A 24803-nucleotide genomic window follows, 5' to 3' on the forward strand; every position below is an offset into this window, starting at 1 on the left:
TAGGGTGATGTTTATATCTATTCATCCCTTTCTCTACCCAAGCATGACTACATTTTCTCTCCTTTCCATTGCATGAACAATAATAAAAATCATTTTCCTAATCTGGGAAATACATTGGTAAGTTTCAACATTTTTTGGTGAAAAAGATGCTATATAGGCTCTTGCTACAACAGGATCAAAATCATGACCAATAATCAAATCAACAGTATGTAAAGATCAAGGCTCAAAGTCTTCCAAAGCAACTGTCACAAGAGATTCTTTTCTTCCATGACAAGGTTAAACATATCAAATTTGGGTTAGAAAGCTTGAAAAAAAATTGGAGTATCTTGGTATTTCTTCTGGTCTTATAGTGGAGTGGACTTTGTACTTCTATAAGAAGCAGCTGTCAAATACTCCTACAGTGTTCCATTTATAGCTTTTCATTAGTAAAGGACTTCTTCAAAGAAGGAACAGGCGCTCCCTGCAGATGACCTCAGAAAAAGCTGAGCCAGACAGACATATAGTAACAAATCTTTGAAGAATTTCCTGTAGCCTGGGTATCACAGGATTTACATCTCTACTGTCTCCATCCTCTTGGGTCTCCATTTTAGTTGGTAGTCACACTGGCTTCCTTCTGTCGCAGTCTTTCTTTCTGTTATTTAGGGGGGAAATACATTTATTATCATTTCTCTCACTTTTATCTTTCTTAAGTTTTGACAGATTTATTAAATTCTAGTCTAGAATGCTGAGAATTATACCAGGAACCTTAGAAATGACAGTACCTCTATTCCTCTGCCCCTAAAAGTTCAGTTATCTGCTCCTCTCAGCTTATCATCCTACTCCCCCCAAAATAACCTAACAAAACATAATCAACCAACTATACCCCTCCAGAACACTGATTGTCACCAGTTTAGACTGGTCTGTTCAGTTATTTTGTAATAAAGACTCTAACTTTGCAGTATTACTCAGTAATTCCTTCCACCCATCTTCAGCCACTGTTGGAATTAGGGAATGTTCAAGATATAGTGTTTTAGAAAACTGAGTTTTAAAAAAAGAAAATTGAGATATTAAAAAAATTGGTCTTTCCAAGTTGGATGTATTGACAGGTGGGCAACTTGGCAGAACTGAACAAAGGCTGTACAAAACTGAGGACCAGCAGACTTGGCCAGAAGCTCCCATTTGCTACGGGGCTCTGCTATGCTTTTCCTGCTTTTCCTGAGCATCCTTCACAGGGATGGCCTCCTAAAAGGGGAGGGCTGTGGAGTCTGCTGAAAAACAAACAACAACAACAACAACAACAAAACAGAACAAACAGAACAGAAATGTGGACCCTCCTATTCCTGTAACTCTACAGAAATGAGTAATTTAGGCTTGGTGGGGATGGATGTGTCTACAAAAGGAAGGGGAAAAGGACTCCCTTTTTGAAGGGCCAGGTGCAGGGAGGATCCCTGTGAGAACTGACCCTCGGCTGATGGTCGTCTCATAAGATGTGATGTTGCAGTGAGTGACTATAAATTGGGCTGCATACAAACTTAAGTTGATGAAGTATCTTTGAACCTGTCTCAGCCTCCCAAATAATGGGATTATAGGATGCACTACCACACCTGGCTTAAATGGATGATTTTTTAATTCACTGTCTTGAGCATGGACCCCATTCCTGACTTGTGAAATGGAATAAGGAATCAGTTTACAAGCATCTTCCTAATTTATAACCACCCCCACAAACAGATCCCAAGAGCTGAGAATCACATCTGGGAGCTGCTCACTTGGAGGAAGTCAACTTCTAAAGGTGCCACAGGAAACTCACAGTTTCCTTTTTGTCTGCAGGGCTGACTCCGTTTCTCTGCCCCTGGGGAACGAATTTGGCTGTAAAGTGAGGACTGGGGCCTAAAAAAAAGCTAGAGGCTGATGATGAAGAGAGAGAGAAAAAACAGGGCTGTGCTCACTGCCACTGAAAATCATACAGTGAGTGTAATGAACACCTTGTCCATAGGGCACAGAGGGTGTAGTGTGTCCACTCAGAAAGGAGCTAAGTGTTGCCGGGCGTGGTGGCTCATGCTTGTAATCCCCGCGCTTGGGAGGCAGAGACAGGAGGATCGCGCAGGTTCGAAGCCAGCCGCGTGTGCTGGCTTAGGAGACCCTGTTTCCAAATAAAAATGTAAAAATAGGTCTGAGAGTGTAGCCCGGAGGTAGAAGGGCTTCCAGGAACCCCAGTACCACCAAAAAAAAAAAAAAAAAAAAAAAAAAAGGAGCTAAGTGCACTAACCCCAGCTCTATCTGACCTCTCCATTTCCTATTCAGTAACTTCACACGACATTTATTTAGCTGGTGATAGGGATGTTATGAGTGATACCAAGGTCAATAAGCAAATGATCTCATTATATAACTTAGATCCCACTTCCCACTTGGATCTGAAAAGGATCATAAGCAGCTGGCAAAAGTCTGTGCTGTTATACAGCTGTGGGACACTGGGGCTCAGAGGAGGTTGGGATTAGACACCCATCTACCACTCTTGCCTTTCCCCATGGCACTGTCAGCCAAGCTGCTAGAATTCAAAGTAACAAGAACGAGAGCTAGCATTTATTGAACTCCTATGATATACTACATGCCTGTTCCAAGTTTCCTCAAAATAACCCTATATTAAAAATTTCTCTCTCTTTTTACCGAAGAGAAACAAGCAAAGTAATTTTATAAAGTATCTGCAACCTTTCACTGGGCTCGGTGGTGGACGCTTGTAATCCCAGCATTCGGGAGGGTGAGACAGGAGAATCGAGGTTTGCCGACAGCCTCAGCTACTTAGTGAGGCTCTTTGCAACTCAGTGAGACCCTCTCTTGAAGAATAAAAAATAGGGCTGGGGGTGTAGCTTGGAGGTAGAATGACCCTAGGTTCCATCCTCAGTACCGAAAAAAAAACAAAAAAAGTATTTACAACCTTTGAACAGAGTTGGGATTTGAACCCAGACAGTTTCTTGGTTCAAAACCCAATCTCCTAGGTTCCTAACTGCTTAGCTATTCTAATTGCCTGAAACACATGGTAAAGATTCATTGTGATCCTTATTGAGAACTGGACTTTGAAGAACAACTTTCCCTCAAAAAGACGAGGTAGAGCACTGGCTTCCAGCATGGGGAGAGATGTCAAAGGACCGAGTCTGGCCCTGGATTTTGTTAAGCTTTTGCCAAGTGAGAGTGGGCAGGCTTTACCTTTCTTTTTCTCAAATTTCTCAGCAATCAAAATGGGGTATTCTGCTACTTCTTCTTCTTCTTTTTTTTTTTTTTTTGTGGTACTGGGGATGGAACCCAGACTATACTACCTCCAGGTATACTCCCAGACCCATTTTATATATTTCTACCTCCAGGCTATACTCCCAGACCCATTTTATATTTTATTTGGAAACAGGGTCTCACTAAGTTGCTGAGAGCCTCACTAAGTAGCTGAGGTTGGCTTTGAACCTGCGCGATCCTCTTGTCTCAGCCTCCCAAGCGCGGGGATTACAAGCGTGCGCCACCACGCCCGGCTGCTACTTTTTTTAATGGGGAAAGAAGATGAGGAAACAATTCAGGAGAAACATATGTTGAGATAGGGGGCCAGGGTGTGGGTGCAGTGTGGAGGGACATGGGATGGCAAGGGGTGGAATGCAGCTCATCAGAGACAGCCCTTGTGCTTGCAGGGGCAACATGTATCTCACTCCTTCACCTCTGCATTCTTTTTTACTATATGCTCTTTTTGGAAGGGAACTGAGGATCTGGATACTGCATTTCATCCCCAAGTTTTATCCTTTAAATTCAGACACACGCCTGGGTGCACACCTCAGTTACAATGAAAAGCCTGGAGGTTATGTTGGAAAATGAGGCTCACCAGACTAGCAGTGGGATTGATTTTCTTTGTCTCCACTTTCTTCTCTGATGTCAACTTGCTGACAGATGCTTGAGCCATTTTCAATCTGAAATAGGAGCAGGGAGGGGAGAGGAAGATAAGAAAGGAAGAGGGGGGAGAAGAAAGAGGAAATGGTCAGATTCTACACAATTTCAAATGCTTTTGAATTAAACAACTTGTATTTTCAAAATTCACTTCTTAATGATGGGATTATGTGCTGAGAAATGCATTGTTAGGTGGTTTTGTCAATGCAACTACCAGAGTGGACTCACACAAATCGAAATGGAAAAGCCTACAGGCCATACGCCTGTACTGCATGTTACTGTGTTGAATATTGCAGGCGATTGTAACACATGGTCAGTATTTGCAGACTGAAACATAAGAAAAGTTCAGTTACAGGGATATAAGTAGTATAGACACCATGGGAAACAGTATGGAGGTTCCTCAGAAAACTAAAATAGAACTGTCATATGGTGCAGCTATGCTATTCCTGCAGGTTTATCTAAAGTTTATATTTACTTAAACTTTGTTAAGTTAGCATATAAAATAGGCACCCACATACCTGCTTTTACTGCAGCATTATTTACAAGAACCAAGATATGGAATCAGCCTAGGTGCACGTCAGCAGATGGATAGATGAATAAAATATGTCATATATACACAATGGAGTATTATTCACCCATTAAGAAGAATAAAATCCTGTCATTTGTAGGAAACAGATTACACTGAAGGACATCATGTTAAGAAAAATAGGTCAGACACAGAAAGACAAGTATCACATATTTTCTCTTATACATAGAAAGCAAGGGGGAGGAGAAGGAGAAGACAAAGACCTGAAAGTAGAAGTGGGGCTATTAGGAAAAGGGAGGGGAAGATAGGATAGAATAGAGAATGGACATGATCAAGGTAGATGGGCAAACATCACAGTGAAACCCATTAATATATGTAATTCATATGTGTTAAGAACTACAGCAAGAAGAAGAAGAAGAAGAAGAAGAAGAAGAAGAAGAAGAAGAAGAAGAAGAAGAACAACAACAACAACAACAACAACAACAACAACAACAACAACCACCACCACCACCACCAAGACACAAGCAATAGGAAGTCCACTGTAATTTTATGGGGCCATTGTCATCTATGTGATCTATTGTTGACCCAAATGGCTTTACACTTATATGGGAATAGTTTTTTCAAAGATTTCTAGTTTTAAATAAAAGTTCCAATTAGGTGTAAAGGCTTTCCCTCTGCTTTATCAAAAGTTAAGTTTTCCTCATTGGCTCGAGGCTCATCACCATGGACATGGGAAATCTGTGTTTCTGTGAACAGTATAGTAGTTTCTGATGAATGGCACTAATATTTCAATGCTCTCATGCTTGTTATCTGCTCAGCAGATATTGAGACAATTTGGAAAATTGAAGTTTTAAGGAAACAAATGAAAACTAAAAACATTAATCTTAGCAATTTTCATCAATATGTGAAAAGAAAACCTACAGAATAGAAAAATTATAGACCATAAATCTGCTAAGGGACTATCAAGAATACATAAAAACCTTTATGAGTCAAATAAGAAGGCAAATTACCTTCTCCATACAATGGGAAAGGATTTGAATAAACATTTTTTCAAAGATGCTATAAAATACCAAAAATAACACATAAAAGAATCGCAATATAATGATAATATCATCAGAGAAGTGCAAATAAAAACCACAAAGTGATATCACTTCATATCCACTAAGATGACCAGAATAAGACAATAGCAAGGTGCTGGGAGGTGAAGATGTGGAGAAACTGGAAACCACACATTGCTGATGGGATAGCATTTCTAAAATATTAAATACACAGAGTGTGTTTAATCTCACATAGTAATGCCACTGCCAAGTACATAATAACTAAGAAAAAACACATTTTCACATAGAGTCTGCATACAAATGTTCATACTAGTATTACTTATAGTCAAGTACAGAAGCAATTCAAATTTCCATCAACTGATGAATGGCTAAACAAAAATATGATATCCTCATAATAAAATATTACTGGGCTATGGAGAGAAATGAAGGCTGACACATACTACAACATGAATGAACCTCAAAACATTATGCTAAATGGAAGGAGCCAGCCACAAAAAGTTTCATGATTCTGTTTATATTAAATGTCTAGAGTAGGCAATTCATAAAATAGAAAGTAGATTAGCAGTTCCATGGATTGGGTGTTGGGGAAAATGAAGAGATTGTTAATGGGTAAGGAATTCCCTCTAAAATTAGATAGTGGTGAAGATAGCACATCCTTACAAATATACTAAAATACTGAATTGTATACTATAAGAGGGTGACTTTTATAGTGTATAAATTATATTTCAATAAAGCTGTTATATAAAAAATTATGAATTCTATAACATGGACATTGTTTTTTTATCCATCAGACCAGCAATCCTAACAGTCAGCAATATCAACTGTTAATTAGGATATAGAGAAATAGGAACTGCTACACTGTGCACTAAGGAATTGGTACTGCTGGCCAAGCAAGTAAAACTGAACACATGCACACTCTATAAGTTGGTTCCTCTTCTACATAAATGACCAGAAGAAAATTTGTATACAAAGACACAGGGCTGTCCCTAGGGCAATGTAGATAACAGGAAAAATCTTAAAACAACCTAATGATTAGGTTCAACACAGTGATGGATATATATTAACAACAAAGATTAACATTTCTGGGTACTTAATCTGTGCTACATGCTGTTCTACCTGCCTTATTCTAATTAAACCATTTAATTCTCATGATAGCTCAATGAGACAGCAACTTTATTCTTTCCATTTTATAGGTCTTAACCACCCATTCAATGCTGTATTGTTTATTTTATTCATTCAGGGGAATATGCTATAACTGCAAAAAGGAAAGAACTAGATCTGAATTCAACAATCAGAATTTAGAAACGTGCCTTGAGAGAGTGAGGAATCCTTTAGAGTGTGATCCAGAGGCCATTCAGCATGATGGCCAATGGAATTAATTCCCAGCCTCATCACTTATCAGCTGGGGATTCTTATACAAGTGACTTTTTTTTGTGCCTCGTTTTCCTACAAAGGGGGATCATAATAGTGCCTGCTATAGGAGGTCATTGAGAGGATCTGCATAGAATAACTCCAGGCATGGGAAGCCAGTCCTTAAATGTTAGCTACTTTTGTTACTATACACAAGTTCCAGAAAGATGCCATTTTCATGAAAGAGATTAATTCTAGGAATATAGGGGAAGAGAATGAAATTGGGGGTAATATTTCAAGTAGAATTTCATTTTTAATACATAGTATCTATTCTGCTAATTTTTTTTGGTGGTACTGGGGTTCCTGGAAGCCCTTCTACCTCTGGGCTACACTCTCAGACCTATTTTTACATTTTTATTTGGAAACAGGGTCTCCTAAGCCAGCGCGTGCGCGGCTGGCTTCGAACCTGCGCCATCCTCCTGTCTCTGCCTCCCAAGCGCGGGGATTACAAGCGTGCGCCATCATGCCTGGCAAATTCTGCTAAATTTTAAAATTAAAAGTCTTATGAATATGTGACGAGCCGGGTGTGGTGGTGCACGCTTGTAATCCCAGCATTCAGGAGGCTGAGACCAGAGGATCGCGGTTCACAGACAGCCTCAGCTACTTAGTGAGGCCCTCTGCAACTTAGTGAGACCCTGCTTCAAAAAGGATAAAAAATAGGGCAGGGGGTGTAGCTTGGAGGTTGAATACCCCTGGGTTCCATCCCCAGACCAGCAAAAAAAAAAAAAAAAAGAATATATAATGAAATATTAATTGTTGCAATTCTAGGTGGTGAGAACATGGGTATATTATGTTATCGTTTCTATTTTTTATTTTTAAAAAAGTTATTTAAAAATTTTACATATGTACTTGGGTGTGGTGGTGCATGCTTGTAATCCCAGTACTTGGAAGGCTGAATACTGAGGAGGAAGTTAGTTCATGGGCAGCCTCAGCTACTTAGTGAGGCCTTCTGCAACTTACTGAGACCCTGTTTCAAAATAAAGAATAAAAAATTGGGATGGGGATGTATCTCAGAGGTAGAGTGCTTTTGGGTTTAATCCCCAGTAACACAAGAAAAGTTGTATATTTAAAGATCTAGCATCTCAACAATTTCAAAAAGTTATCATACTTTTCCTTGGGGTTTCAAGTAAAAACATTTTACTGAATATTAAGTATATACTTAATACTTCCTAGCATACTTAATACTTAATACTTGTTAGCATATACATGTGGCTCTGCTCTTAGCTGATTTTATACAATTTGTTTAAAACACACACTTGACAATCCAATCTCCCTGTTCAAAGGCAGAAGTTAGTTACAATTAATTCAACATGCTGACTGGTACATCAGAAAATAAATAAAAATGAAACAAAGATAAGTAACGTTTTATATAAGTGGCGAAGAACTGCCTTTGTAATTTTGCTTTGAGAACAGGGGTTTCTCAACATTATCACAGGTCTGAGTATCCACACCACACTGTCTACTAAACTTTTCCCTTTGCAGCAACAATTGTGACTATACCCAAGCAAGAAAAGGATGCACTGAAAGGATCCAACCAAGGTCAGACTAAATTGGAGACTGACTATTTTAGAAATTTGCAAACCAACACAATGATGCTATACATGAAACCATAGTTTGTACTCTTTCTGGCTTCTCTTCATACAAAATTATTTTCAAAGAGAGTACCTACTAGTAATCTTTTAATACCAATTGCAATGGAATAGTTAGTCATTACTGTCTTCTTCAGGGTCCACTAATTTTTTTTTTGTGTGTGTGTGTGTGGTACTAGAGATTGAACCTAGGGGAATACTACCTCTGAGCTACATCCCATCCCCCTTTAATCTTTTGTTTTGAAACAGGGACTTGCTAGGTTGCTGTGAGTCTCAGCAAGTCGCTAGGACATCTCAAACCCATTATCCTCTTGTTTTAGCCTCTCAAGTATTGGGATTATAGGCATGCTTCATCATGTTCATCTGCCCCTAACCTTAACAGTCATTTGGAGTCATCTTTTGTAGTTGGTATAGGCCTCTTCTTCCAGAGCTGGTCTACCTGGCTTCTGTTGAGCATCACCTTTCCAGTTCCTGCATGTCTTAGGTGCTCTGTAGCAATTCTTCCTGTCCTCTCAATATCCTAGGTGATGGTAGTTGGGATGTTAAGGCAGGGGGATGGGAGACAAACCACAGTTCTGTCCCCTCTGTAAATATCTTACTGGTTAGTCAGTGGCTCTTCTGCAAACAACAGGCCGTCATATATACTCCAGACTTCTAAGATAATTTTAACCTTGGTGATTCTCTCCTGCTCTCCTTTTAATGTTCTCATCCAATTATTATGTCTCCCTTTCACAGGGTACTCTTGAAAAAGGAAAGTGAAAAGGCACAGTTAAGTGGCCAGTAGCTTCAGCATCAGATATACTTGACACTGCCAGTTATTAGAAGCCTTGGGGCAAAGTAATCAACTTTTCTAAGTTCCAGTTCTCTTATCTACTATGGAAACCAAACTACTAAACTAATGCATGCATATCTATGTTCATTGCTGCACAATTCACGATTTACAAACTATGGAACCAGCCAAGATGCCCATCAACAGATGGATGGATTACAAAACTATGGAATATTTACACAATGGAATTCTACTCAGCCATAAAGAAGAATACAATTATGTTATTTTACAGGGAAATTGTTGTAACTGGAGAACATTATACTAAGCGAGATTAGTCGGTCACAAAAAATAAGAAATCAGATTCTCTCGCTAATATGTGGAAGCTAGGGAGAAAATGGGTCATAGGAGGGACTCTAGACAAAGGAGGAGGAGAAACTATGGATGAGAAAATAAAGTAACCTAACTGAGAGGGATGGGAAAAGGGAAGAGGAAAATTCCCTAATGTGCATGATGTATATTCATAAACATATCAACCACTAAGCCAAACATGAGAGGGAGGGAATGGAGTGAGAATTGGGTAACAGCTAATTGAGTGATATGTGCATTTATGCCTTTACCATCTTGTTTTCCATTAAGATATATAACTACAAGGCACCAATAAAAAATAAAAAGGAAGTTAATATCAACCTCATAATATCATTGAGAGAATTAAATAAATTAACATATGTGTGACATCTAGCATGCTTGGCATATAGAACATGGTTAACAGAGAGCCACCTTTCAGTGAACCAAAGAGATAAAAATTATTTAAGAATGCATGGCAAATATGAATGGACAATAGATACATGAAAAAATGTTCAATATCATTAGCAATCAGGGAGATGCAAAGAAAAAGTATGCTGAGATTCCATCTAACCCTAATCAAAATGGCAATCATAAGGAAGTAAAATAACAATAAATGTTGGTGAGACTGTGGGGAAATAGGCACTTTTCTACATTGTTGGTGGAATTGCAAACTAGTTCAGCCACTATTGAAATCAGTGTGAAAAGCCCTTAAAAAATGTGAATGGATCCACCATATGATCTGGGTATACTACCACTGGGTATCTTTACAAAGAGGTTGAAACCAGAGAACCACAGTAATATATGCATTCCCATGTTCATAGCAGCACAATTCACAAGAGCCAAACTATGGAACCAACCTTGGTGTCCATCAACAGATGAATAGATGACAAAACTATGGGAAATACATACAATGGAATTCTACTCAGCGATAAAGAAAAATAAAATTACATTATTTGTAAGAAAACTGAAGGATCTGGAGAACACTGAGATTAGCCTATCACAGAGAGTGAAGGGTCATATGTTTTCTTTAATATGTGCAGGATAGTGAGTAATTGGGATATAAGAGAGATGCCAGATGGTGAGGAAAAACCTCAGAAAAGCCAGGGAGGAGATAAAAGGGTAGGGGTGGAGGAAGACTTAGGTTCATTAATAGAAATACTACCATAGACAATGTGTATACATGTGAATATATACCAACATCAATCTAGATACACCATACTGGGAGGGAGGGAAATGGGGAGGGAGGGGCACCAAGAGCATGTGCATATATGTCATTGTCAACATGATTTACATTATGATGTGAGACTATAATGTACCAATAAAAGTGAGTGTGCATGTGCAAACACACACAGAACGCATGATGATAGTTCCTGACTATAAACACAAAGAACTATTGGCTAAGTACTGCCTGTCAGTAACATTATTTAGATATGTCCCGAAATAAAACAAAATCAACCAATGCTACTATCCTGCAACTTATAAAATCAAAGACCTCACCTCAATTTTTCTTTTTTGAACACAGAATCTAAAGGTCATATTCATAAGCTAATTGTTGTACAAGTATGAAAACAAAATATCTCAGTAAGAGAAACATAGGAAATCAGGAAAATAGCAACTGAGGTACACAGCACATCCCAGTCACTATAAAACCCCAAATTCAACCACTGTGAAGCTCCTTGACAAGAGAAAAAAAGCAGTAAAAAGTTGAACTAAGCTATAAAAGTTGAACCACAGTGGAACAAAATCCAGAAGACAGAACAGGGAATAACAAAGTGGTGCCTCACCTGGGAAATGCTGCTACAGCAGTGAGTCACATCATCTTGATCTATCCACTTGAGCCCAGACTGCTAGCACTGTGGCTCCTAGAGACTCCTGACAGAGAAGCCAACAACTTGATGTGAAGCAAGTGGCTGCTGATCTTTAGCATCTTAAGCAGTTAGCATCTTGCTCCAGGTCTGAGATTCCATAGCCCACACCCTTGGCCAGAACCTGTGGCAGTGGTGGTGCACAGCCTACTTCCCCCTCCAGAGACCTAGAGCAGTGCTCAATTAAGTTAACTGCAGAGTTCAGTGGGAGACTGCCCAGCGCGATAGCAGGAACTCATGTAAATGTCTAAGATTTTGTGGTCCACCCCTGAGATAGTCTGGTTGGAGGCTGCTGCTGAACACAGCAGAGGTGTGGGAGAGGCCCATACTGCCCAGGGTGCAAAGCCCACAGAGGGCCTCTGGAGATCACTCCATGATTATACTGGACACCCACCATCAATGTAGGCAGAGAGACAGAGAGAGAGTTGCAAGCCCAGGGCTTATGGAAAGAGCAGAGACCCATCCATATATGATACCTGCCACCTGCAGAGACAGAGAAGCATAGGAATAGGCCCTATGCAGAACTCAGAGACCCAAGCATGAGTGGGAGAGGCACCAGCAGCATTTGGCACCTGTGCTGAGAGAGAGGGAGAGAGAGGGGGGGGGGAGAGGGGAGAGAGAGAGAGAGAGAGACAGACAGACAGACACACCAGCTCAGGGCCCTAATCATTGCAGGAGATCCAAAAGTGAGGCTGCAAGCTGACATTTCTACTATATGTTACTGAGCAAATGAGAATGTTTGGAACATGTCAAGAACCTACCACAGCAAGAAAATGGCTGAAAGTATCTACACAGATCCAGGAGGACTAGAGGAGGTAAAATCTGCTTTGTATTTGTATATTTTCAGGGTTGTTTTTTGTTTGATTGTTTTGTTATTTTCTGTGTTTGTTTGTTGCTTTTTTGCCATTCTTTTTACAAGCTCCCTCCGTATCTACTCTCTTTCCTCCAAACTTCTTTTTCTTTGACTTTTATTAAATTAATTTCATATCACTATACATAAATACTCTACATTGACTATTAGAATCCTCCTATATATTCACTATCTTTCATCTCTTCCTTACTATACTTAAACTCTCATTCTACTCAATCATATATTCTACCCTATTCTTTTACTCTGGCTCCTTCCCCCTCCCCCAACCTTCATGTTAACACAACACAATTTACCCTTGTATATATCAGCTGACACCTCTAAATACTCACTGTTGAGATTGGACCAGAGAGGTGAATCACAGCAAAGGACTTCCAGACACTATGGATAAACTAACCACTGCTGACATAAGGAAATGTCCAACAGTTTGAAGTTTAAAAACCCAATGATCACAAACTGTTCTGCTTATGCCTTTGAGCCAAATTCCTATGAAGGAGTGACAGAACACCTGACCGTAACATCTGAAACCCATCAATGCCACCATTACAGTGGGCCAAAAAAAAAAAAAAAAAAAAAACCCAGAGTAACTGCAACCCAGTATGCCAATATTGACAATCTACAGGTAGAAAAATAATGGGATGATAGTAGACACCATTATCAAAGTTAGTATGAAAGGGTGATAAATACACAGCAGAGAACAGAGAATAACCATATAGTAGAGGCTAATCAATTGTAAGGCTTACCTGGTGGTAAATATTTACTGTCGTAATAAGATACTATTACAAAAGACAAAACTGACATAAGAAACCTACAGAATGAGAGAAAGCTATCAAAAGCAACAAAGATAAAAACTTAAGAAACCAGAAATTAAAAGAAAAAAAGAATGGCAAGGAAACAATGAGCTTCCATAACCCTACAATAAAAGAACCCACCAACACAGAATTGGAGAGATTGCCAGAAGGACAATTCAGAACTTTAATAGTAGAAATGATATAGGATTTGCAAAAATAACTCAGAGAAAGCCTTCAAAGAAATGAAGGAAAAAGTAAAGAATCTGACACCCTGAACAGAAATAAAAAAGAAGTCTTAAAGGAAGTGAAGGATGTAATTATTAAAGGGAAAGCATCAACACAAACTTGAACAGTAGGCTAGGCTACATGAAAAACAGAATCTCACTCTTAAAAGATGACCACTTCAAAAATGAACAGATAGTACATACTTTAGAAAAACAACTTGGCATCATAAATTAGACATTGAAGAGATCTGGGTTAATTTTAAAAGAGCTAACTTAAGAATAACAGGCATAGAAGAGGGAGTAGAAGCCGAAACCAAAGGAATCAAGGATCTTTTTAAAGAAGTAATATCAGAAAAATTTCCATAGAAAAAGAGGTCAATACATAGGTACAGAAAACCTATAGAGCCGGGTGTGGTGGCGTTCGCTTGTAATCCCCGCACTTGGGAGGCAGAGACAGGAGGATTGTGCAGGTTCGAAGCCAGCCACGCTGGTGTAAGAGACCCTATTTCAAAAATATAAAATAGGTCTAGGAGTGTAGCCTGGAGGTAGAAGGGCTTCCAGGAACCCCAGTACCACCAAAAAGAAAAAAAGAAAACCTATAGAACCCCCTTTAGACAAGATCAGAGAAAAGGTTCATCACACCACAAAATTACTAACATAGACCCAATGAGAGAATCTTAGAGGCAACAAAAGCAAAAGACCAAGTAACATTCAGAGGCAAACCAATTTAAATCACTCCAGACTTCCCAAAACAAGTAATGAAAACCAGGAGGACCTGGAGCAACATATTACAAACTCTGAAAGAAAACAACTTGCAGCCAAAAAATTCCTACCCACCAAAACTATCTCTCAAATTCGATGGGGAAATAAAAATCTTCTCTGACAAACAGAAGCTGAAATAATTTATGTCTTCCAAGCCAGCACTACAGGAAATACTCAGAGATTAATTATAAAAATAATTAATAAACATCAGAACCAGATAAATAATAATTTCCACCAAAGAAACAACTAAGCAAAGAAAATACACTACTTCAAACAGAAGTTAAAACTCAAAATATTAGGAATTAAAAATGATCTATCAATAATCATGCTGAAAATAAATGGCCTCAATTCTCTAATAAAAATACATAAGGTGGCAAAATAGATTAAACACCAGAATCCATCTATATGCTGCCTGCAAGAAACACACCTTACAAATAAAGATAGTCACAAACTAAAGGTGAAAGGCTGAAGCAAGGTAACCCATGCCAATGGAACTCAAAGAAAAGCAGAAGTAGCAATTATGATGTCAGACAAATTAGATTTCAAGCCTAAACTTATTAAAGAGTTTATTTTTTGCTGGTGGAAGAAAGAACACAATAAAAGGAAATAACAATAGCTAACATTTATGCCCCAAACATAGGTATAGCCACTTTCATAAAACAAACTCTTTGTGACATTAAGTCACATAGATACCAATAAAATAAAATTGGGAGACTTCAACACTCCTCTCACACTGCAAGACTGATCTTCTATGCAAAAGCTCAGTAAAGATGCCTCAGACCTAAAACACACCACAAACCAAATAGACCTATTTGACACATACAAAATATTCTACCCAACTACAGCAGAGTTCACATTTTTCCTAGCTGCTTACAGAACCTTCTCCAAAATAGACCACATCCAGGGCCACAAAGTGAGCATTAGCAAATTCAAAAAATGTGACATAATCCCCTGCGTCCTTTCAGACCACAATGAAATGAAACTAGAAATCAACTATAAGAAGACCCAGAGTAACCACATAAACAAATAAAAAGAGTGAACACCACACTGCTGAACAAGGAATGGGTCATAGAAGAAGTAAGATGTGAAATTAAGAAATTCCTAGAAACAAATGAAAATACAGATACAACATATCAAAACCTCTGGGTCACTTGAAGGCAGTATTAAGAGAAAAATTCATGGAATTGAGTGCTCACATAAGAACAGAAAATCACCAAATAAGTAACCTAATGACACATCCCAAAGCCCTTGAAAACAGGAACAGTCTAACCCCAAAGCAAGTAGAAGACAGGAAATTATTAAAATCAGAGCAGAAATCAATGAAGTAGAGAATAAAAAAATACAGAAAATCAACAAAACCATAAGCTATTTAAAAAAAAAAACAAAAGATAGATAAATCACTATCTAACTTAGCCCAAGGAAAGAATCAATCCAAATTACTAAAATAAAAGATGAGAAAGGAGATATTACTGAAAGCATGGAAATTCAGAGGGTTATCAGAAACTACTTTGAAAAACTTAACTCCCCCCAAAATGGAAAATTTAGAAGAAATTGTCAAATTTCTAGATACATACAACCTTCCTAAATTAAGTCAAGAAGATAAAGAAAATTTAAACCAACCTATAGCAGTAAAAAAGATGAAGTAGCAATAAAGAGCCTACCATCAAACAAAAGCCCAGGACCAGATGGTTTCCCAAATAAATTTTATAAATCTTGATGCTCCTTAACCTATTCCATGAAATAGAAAGAAACAGGACTCTCCCAAATACATTTTACAAAGCCAACATCACATCAATACCCAAACCAAATAAAGACAGCTCAAGGAAAGAAAACTATAGGCCAATAGTGTTGATGAACTTAGATGAAAAACTACTAAACTAAATAATAGCAACATACAGTCAAAAACACATTAAGAAAATAATACATTATGATCAGGTTGGGGTCATTCCAGGAACACAAGCCTGGTTCAACATATGAAAAACAATCCATGTAATTCACCACATAAACAGAAGCAAAGATAAAAAATCACATGATCATTTCAATAGATGCTAAAAAAGTATTCAATAAAATCTAACACCCATTCATGCTAAAAGCACTGCAGAGAATTGGAAGAGAACATACCTCAACATTATAAAGGCAATATACAATAGGCAGGCCCTCAGCCAACATCATATTAAACAGGGAAAAACTGTGAGAGTTTTCTTTAAAAATAAGAACAAGAAAAGGATGTCTATTATTACCACTTATTTACAATATAGTACTGGAGACTCTAGCCAGAGCAATAAGGCAAAAGAAGGAGAAAAAAGAGGACAAACAGGAAAAGAACCAAAACTATCCGTATTTGCGGATGACATGATAATATACTTAGAAGACCCAAAAAACTCAACTAAAAGGCTTGTAGAACTGATCAACAAATTCAGCAAAGTGTCTGGATGCAAAAATCAATCTTAAAAAATCAGAAGCTTTCCTGTATGCTAACCATAAATTAACTGAGAAAGAAATCCAGAAAATACCACATATATAGATTTATCCGCCTGTCTATCTATCTAATCTATCTATCTATCTGTCATCTATGTTTTGTTGAATAGCAAAGGTAGCAAAGGAAACTATAAAACAAAAAATAAAATACTTAAGAATAAACCTAACCAAGGAGGTAAAAAGACCTTTACAAAAAATTATGAAATATTGAAAAAAGAAATTGAAGAAAACCTTAGGAGATGGAAAGACCTTCTGTTCTCTTGAATAGCAGAATAATATCATCAAAATTGCCTTTCTTCTGAAAATGATCTACAGATTCAATGCAATACCCATTAAATTACCAAGGTCATTCCTCACAGACCTAGAAAAGTCAGTCCTTAAATTCATTTGGAACAACAAAAAACAAAGGAGAGCTAAAGTAGTCCTTGGCAACAAGAACCGTGAAGAAGGCATCACAATACTTTACTTCAAACTATACTACAGAGCCATAGTAATAAAAACAGCATGGTACTGGGACAAAAACAGATACATAGACCAATGGAGCAGAATGCAAATCTGCAAACTTACATCCAATTGGTTTTTGACAAAAGGGCTAAAAACATACACTGGAAAAAAAGATACCCTCTTCAACAAATGGTGCTAGCAAAACTGGTTAACTATATGCCAAAAAAAAAAAATAGAAATAAACCCCACTTTCTCACCCTGCACAAGAGTCAATTCAAGATGGATCAAAGACTTGGAAATAAGACTAGAGACCTTGCAGCTCCTTGAAGAGGGCACAGGTCCAACACTTCAACACATAGGCATAGCTAAAAACTTTCTCAACAAGACCCCAAAGGCACAAGAAACTAATAGGAGGGTCAATATGTGGGATTGCAATAAACTGAAGATTTTCTGTACAGCAAAGGAAACTATGAAGAACCTCAACTGAGAGCTGATAGAATGGAAGATGATTTTTGCCAACAACTCCTCAGATTGAGGACTAATATCTAGAATATACAAAGAACTCAGAAACTTATCACTAAGAAAACAAACAACCCAGTCAAAAAATGGGCAAGTGAACTAAATAGGCATTTCATAAAAGGAATTCAAATGGCCAATAAATGTATGAAAAAATGTTCAATATCATTAGCAATCAGAGAGATGCAAATCAAAAGTACTCTGAGATTCCATCTAACTCCAATTAGAATGATAATCACTAAAACACAAACAACAACAAATGCTGGCAAGGATGTGGAGAAATGGGAACTCTACTACATTGTTGGTGGGAATGCAAATTAAGGCAACCACTTTAGAAAACAGTATGGAGGATCCTCAGAAGAATGGGAATGAACTTACCGTATGACCCAGAAATTCCACTTCTGGGTATCTATCCAAAAAAATGAAAACCAAACGACCAAACTAATGCACCTGTACCTATATTTATAGCTACACAATTCATAATTGCCAGCCTATGGAACCAGCCAAGATGTCCATCAACAGATGAATGGATTAAAGAAAACTATAGGGTATGTAACATAATGAAATTTTACTCAGCCATAAAGAACAAATAAAGTCATTTCAGGGAAATGGACAGAACTGGAGAACATCATGCTGAGATTAGTCAGTCACAAAAATAAAAAGTCAGATGCTCTCCCTAATATGTGGAAGCTAGGGAGAATAAATGGTCATAAGAGGGACTCTATATGAAGAAGGAGAAACCTTGGATGAGCGAATAAGGTGAATTAACTGAGGGGGATGGGAGGGAAAAAGAGGGAAATTCCCTAATATACATGATGTCCATTCACAAACATATTAATATTAATCATTAAGCCAAACATGAGAAGGAGGGTGGGGAAGGGCATGGGTAGGAACTGGGGATGAGTTCTGTGTGCATGTGTGCTCCTACCATCTTGTACCCCATGAAGACGTATGACTACAGTGCACCAATCAAAAAATTAAAGAATGAGTTTCATTTTATACTGTTAATATAATAGTAAAAACAAAAACAAATAAGAGAAACTCTCTGAACTTCAAGACAAAGTTGTATCTACTTCTTTATATTTTTCTAAGCTTCCTAGAGGTAAGTATGATGAATAAAAAATATTATAGTACTTCTGCGTAAGTAAAATTTTCTGATAATCAAAATAAACCTTGTTCCTTATAGAAACCTTATGCATACATTTAAAAGTTAGTTTTGTAACTTATACATTTAAAAAACAAAATAAGACTTACTGGATTATTTCAATGTTTTTTTTTTTTTCCTGAGAATAAAGACTTACTGCACCAATAATGAAAATGATTGCATGCCGAGCTCTCAGTGAGACCTTAAAACCCATAGAGATGGCAGGTATCTTTTTTACTGCTGTGTCACTAGCCCTTGATACAGTAGATGGTATACATATGCATCCCATAATTACTGAATAAAAAGAGATATAAAGAAAAGAACATTATTATTGAAAAAGTCTAGTTCTAAACAAATGCTTGAGATACCCTGAGCTCACAAGGCTTCACAGGCACACAGCTGTGCCTGTGAAGTCATGTGCTGCCCTTTGGATTAATGCTTTGCTGTCACTTTGCTAAAATTTACAGCTTTTGAACATGGGACCTTTTACTTGAGATTTGGCAAGACACAAATTGCCCACATTTTCCCCCACCACACATTTATTACACAAAGGAAGGCAAAGTTAGTTGGATAGATGTGATGCTTTCCTTTTTTCTTGGCACTATCTTTCAGGGTTCATGTATCTGCCTGTGCTGTGGTCATTTCAGGCACCTGCCTTTCACACTAGACCGGAAGGTCTCAAGAGCCAGAGGTAAGACTTCCTTTTCTTTCTTTCCCTGGCATCTTGCACAGTATCTTGCATACAGAAAGTGACTGATAAATGTTATGTAAATAAACAATTAAAATGATTAGTCTCTAAGCCATAAAAAATCAGGCATTATTGGTCATGGGAAAAGATGCAGTCCCATAAAAATATAGTCTCTTAAATCTCATGTTAATATAGCATAATCAATGCTCAAGGCTGATCCTGAAAAATACAAACCAGCAAATTCTCACTATAGTCTCTGTATAGTCTTAACATCGGAGTCTACACCACGGTTAGAGGGTCAGGCTGCTTCTTCATCTGCTTCTATATCATACCAATAGGAAACAAATGCTGAAATGGCCTGACAATCTGGCTGATTGATTAATACATCATGGACCTTGATTGTTATGACAAGCACATAGGAAGGTCTTAAAATCCACTTTGACCTCACAGGAGACTGATGATTGAGCTTCTATCTATCTATATTTTTAAAGTGTTCCTTGTAAATCATGGGCAAAGTATCATATGCTTGCTGAAGAAGCCATAGTGGCTGCTATTGTTGATTGGACTATATTCCCTCAACATCAGTGTTCTGGCATTGAAGGAGGGAGATCATTGCAGTTTGATCGAGCATTTAAGTGAATTTAAGTTCAGTTTTGATCAGCAACAGGAAGTTTAGGTAAATGTGAACTCAGTTGCTATCACTTGCAAATGCAGAGATTTTGCATAAGAATCAGTTTCTGACCTCTGACATGGGAAAGCACAGCCTTTCAAGAGGTGCCACTGCCCAGACAATCAGATGAGGCCTCAGTGGGCAGCACTATCCACTGGCCCTGACCATCTCTGCATCACCGAGGCTGCCAGGCAGTGCTTTCTCTTTTCTTTTCTTTTCTTTTTTTTTTTTTTTTAACCATTTGTTTCTTATACTCAGAGCACTTCACTTATTTTTTGTTACCTGCCTGGACTCTGTAAGCCTTGAAATTTCATTCAGGAGACTTGAAGGAAGGCCACTATAATGGCCCTGGAGTAAAGGAATGAGAGCCCAGACAATGAAATAGTCTTTTAAATGACTGACCTCTTCCCAATCCTAGATGAAGATGGTCTCAATTAGTAATCCTTGACTGTAAGAATCACTTCCCTTCTCCAACACTTTCAACGACAGCCAATCAGCTATTGCAAGAGTTAGCAAATGTCATCAATAAAGGGACAGATAGTAACTAATGTAGACTTTGCATGCCATACGGTCTGTATTGCAAAGACTCAGCTCTGCTATTGTAGTGTAAAAGTAGCTACAAAAATGCACGATGGCCAAGAAATGCCATGTTCTAATAAACTTTATTTACAAACACTGGCAGTGGCCAAATTTGGTAGTAGTTTGCCAATCCCTGAACTAGAATGTACTGTTCAAATTCTTTAGCCTAGCAATCTAGTTTCTCCCTGTTCTATGCTTGTTTATCCTACCTTGTTAGAGGAAGATCTGCTTTCATATGAATAGCATGCCAGTTGAATTATCTGAGTGTCCTTGGATAAGTCACTCAATCCCTCGAGCCTCAATTTCCTCATTTGTTAAAAGTGGGAATAATGCCATACTTGAATCAAACAGCTGCTGTAAATACTAAAGAAAATGACATTGGTTACCTATCACATATCCATTGCTCATCTAACTCTATGTTCACTACAGCCCAGCCAAACAGCTCGCCATTCTTTGTATATAGCTTTCCTTAGCTCTACATCCTGTTTTGTACTATTCCCTCAATGATTGTCTTACCATTTCCATGTGCTCAAATTCTTCCCATTCTTCTATTCCCAGCTTAAGTGCCAAAGTCATGAAAGCTTCCTTCATCTCTCTTAGCCAGAAGTAATTGCTCTTTTTTCAAGTGAAAAAGCACTTTGTGCCTCTCATAAGGCACTTAGGACTTACTTTTCATCTTAGAACGGAGTAAGTATCTTGTTTCCCTTAAACCACTGGAACCACTTGAGGACAATGACCAAGCTTTAGGGACATCTGGGACCCTCCCTGTTTCTATATCTACCACTGTGCCCCACACAAACCAGCTCTTAGTGAATAACAAATGACTTGAATTGATAACTTTTTCCCACCTTAAACAGTCTAAATGTTTAGTAAATACTAGGTTGTAAAAATTATTTTTTCCACTTTAAGAAAAGAAAAAACCTATAAAACTATTTAAGAATCTAGTTCCAGTTATTGACTAGCTGATTGAGTTCTGAATAAGGTAAGAGGAAGGGTGCTGAAGGCCACCCAAAATGTGTTGAATGTTTATGCATGTCAATCTATGTATACATTCCAGGATTCCTAAAAGTATCCACATTACTTTGCCCACATGGGGACTGAGACTTGGAGGAGTTATGCAACTGCCCCAGGTGTGGAGTTTACTTATCTCACTTAGGAGGTAAGACCTTTGCTTGCATTCAATCAAAGAAAAGCTGCTAATTAGACGATTTCTAGCTACATATATGCTCACCCTCCTCCTTAGCTCTGTTGCTTATGGACTTTCTTTTGTTTCTGGCAGAGATGTTGGTCCTATTTTTATTTCTGGTCTAAATATTTACTCTAGAAGACCACACATAATTGCTTATGTTTACTCATAGGCAAGTACCTAGACTAATTTTGAGGTTTCATAGCAAGGCTTCTAAAAGAAATCTGACCTAAAGAGGAAAAACACACGAACATGTTAGAGAAAGAAAATACCTACCCTTAATCTATAAATGCCTCGGTAAAAGTTTAGGGAACCCTCTCTTCTTTCTCATTATAATGCAGATGCTCAGTAAGGAGTTACTGGAAGCCCTGGTAAATTGCAATTTCTGCCTAGCTCTGCTAAGGAAAAGCACAGGTATGAGACAGGACAGTGCAGCATGTCCTTGGAAGTCCCGTTAACAGACAGAAGTGTGTGCAATCTTAGTTTCCTATTAGAACCACCTGGGAGAGAATTCTGCTCCTACTTAAAATGTAAAAGGCTGCAAGAGAACATCAATCCCATCATAATAATGAAAAGAACAAAGCACAAAATCGTCATCTTTCTCCCACCCATCAGAGAGGAGAGGTCACAGGTAGCAGGTGAACTACATTTGGAATCACATGCTTTACCATTACAGGCTTGGACTCCCCACTAGTACATCCTCGTTTTCTGGGAGAGCTGAGAGGTTGGGATACTCTGTGCTTTCTACAGGGTAGAATTATATACTCATGGATAAACCAACCCAATCTAGAATCCAACCATTCATGAGATTGAGGAAGTACAATATCTTTATTCTTTTAGCATTCTTATTTCAGTGGCTCATCTGTGTAAACTGACACTTCATGGATGTTTTTATTTGCACAAAAAGAGCTCTGCTTTTTATATTTTTAAGTTGGATAATTCCTGTGAATGGAACTTAACGGGACCTACTGAAGCTCCTCAGGAAAAAGGCATCTTCCTCTTCAGGACAAACAGAGCCAACAGAAGCCCTCTTCATAATGAATTTATCAGGGATATCTTAGACAAAGAGGATGGACTTAAGAAGACAGGCCTCTGAAAAAGATTATTTGACAGCCACAGCTACCAGATCCCAGCTTTTTGGATCTAATAAAATATTAAATCTACGAAAGTCAAGACATGGCCAGTTTTACTATTCTCCTTTGTCTGGTACTTTCCAGAGATGTTCTAAGCTTTCGATCACCAGTCTATGACAAATGTTAACATACAGGCACTGTGGGTAGTATAGAGAGATGAGCCAAAATGTGGGAAACAAGAGAGGTGCTATTGCTTCCAGCCTCTCAGGAGATGCCATCCATTAATCACTACCCAACTTAGACCATGCAACACAGTAATGTAAGGCCAACAGTAATGTATCTCTTAGTCAGCATGCCATGGGGAATACTCAAGGTCCCTCAAAAGGAGAATGAGAAAAGCTGAAGGTCCAAGCACTGCACCACTAGACATATCCTCAAATAAAGACATGCGAACTGGAGTCCTATAACAAATGCCAGAGCTCTTCATTCAGATGACTGTTCTGAAACACATGGAAGAACATGAGCTGGGCGTGGTGGCACAGGCTTGTAATCCCAGCATTTGGGAGATGGAGACTGGGCTCCCTGATAGCCTCAGCTACTTAGCAAGGCCCTTTGCAACTCAGTGAGACCCTATTTAAAAAATAAGAGACTAAAAAAACTTGGGCTGAGGGTGTAGCTCGGAGGTAGAATGCTCCTGGTTCCATCCCCAGTACTGCAAAACACAAAAACAAAAAAGCAAAAACAGACAAAACAAACAAACAAAAAACATGAGAACACCATACCTTTGTCAATTCTGGCATAGGGGCTTTGAATAATGGTAGAAAAGCTTTTGTGGGGTGGAAAAGGTACTGAAATCATCTCTAGATTCCACCTGTAAAATAAATAACTTGAGGGTCTGACTGCCCAATATGGGTTGGCTGTACCAATCACTCTTAGGGACAGCATCTTGTATAAGAAAGTACTGATATTCTTGTGGTCCCCCTTTAGGAGATAATGAGTATAAGAAACTGCAAAGATGAAATACCAACTCCTTTTTTTTCACTCCTTTGTGAAGATCTGCTTGCAGCTTTGAACTAACAACAGGCTGCGGCACAAGGAATAAGTTACAGTTTTGGGGGATGAGTGGCAGTGACTTTCTTGCCTCAGAAAATTTGATAATTTGATAGAGTATAATTTATGGCACTTCAGATAAAGAAGGATGGGGCAACATGCTGGTGCCTTCCTCATTAGAGTTACCTAAAGCACAGATGGTACGAGCATGACAGTGGCATCATGTGCTTCCAGGAGGATGTAGCGCATCCAGCTATCAAGTTACCACTGATAAGTACCATCCCCAAGTCCACTGAGTTGCCAGGGGAAAAGGGGCTAATGTTCAGTTCTACTCTAAATAAGTAGGTGGGACCATGGAGCTCTGCCAGGGGATGTGACACTGCTATTTCTACAGCACTCACCTACTAGGCACTTCTGAATTCTGAATTTTCCAACTGTAGCACATAGTTAAGAATTATGAAAGCCAGTGAAATAAGTACAATCACTCTCTTCTGTCAGTAAAAAACACATCATGAAAAGACTGCTCACTATCTTCTTGATGTAAAGGGCAAGTCCTCTCAGTGCAGCAGCTGGTGAAAACATCGCTGGGCAGGCCATGTGGAGCAGTTCCAAAAGGTAAGAAAATAAAACTCCCAGAAAAGGGCCATAGATGATATGAAATAATGGGTAACTGTAAATCCATTTTATCTCAGGCAGGCCCACAGGGCCACATACTTAGAAAGACACACAACTCTTCTAGGCCCGTTCTGACCTGTGACCTGACCACTCCTTTACCCTCCCCTCTCATGCCCCCACCCCCAGGTCAGTCTCACTAGCAGCAAGTCATGGAAAGTCAGATGACAGGAACCTAATACATTAGGCTTAGACATCC

At 38.5% G+C, this 24803-nt stretch overlaps 1 protein-coding gene across 5 annotated transcripts in view; it reads right to left on the reverse strand.

Moving 5' to 3' along the window:
• Window positions 1–586: 586 nt before the first annotated feature.
• The window catches only part of FMN1 (formin 1), a gene marked incomplete at both ends in the record, with an annotated part of 444359 nt that continues 420142 nt past the window's right edge, over window positions 587–24803 (reverse strand). For all 5 annotated transcript variants that reach the window (XM_080708275.1, XM_080708277.1, XM_080708276.1 and 2 more), the window contains 2 exons: window positions 587–631; window positions 3836–3920. In XM_080708275.1, the coding sequence (XP_080564401.1) occupies window positions 587–631; window positions 3836–3920 (130 nt within the window). The remainder of the gene's footprint in view (window positions 632–3835; window positions 3921–24803) is intronic.

Source organism: Muscardinus avellanarius (genome assembly GCF_963383645.1).
Source record: "Muscardinus avellanarius genome assembly, chromosome: 12".
Taxonomy (NCBI): domain Eukaryota; kingdom Metazoa; phylum Chordata; class Mammalia; order Rodentia; family Gliridae; genus Muscardinus; species Muscardinus avellanarius.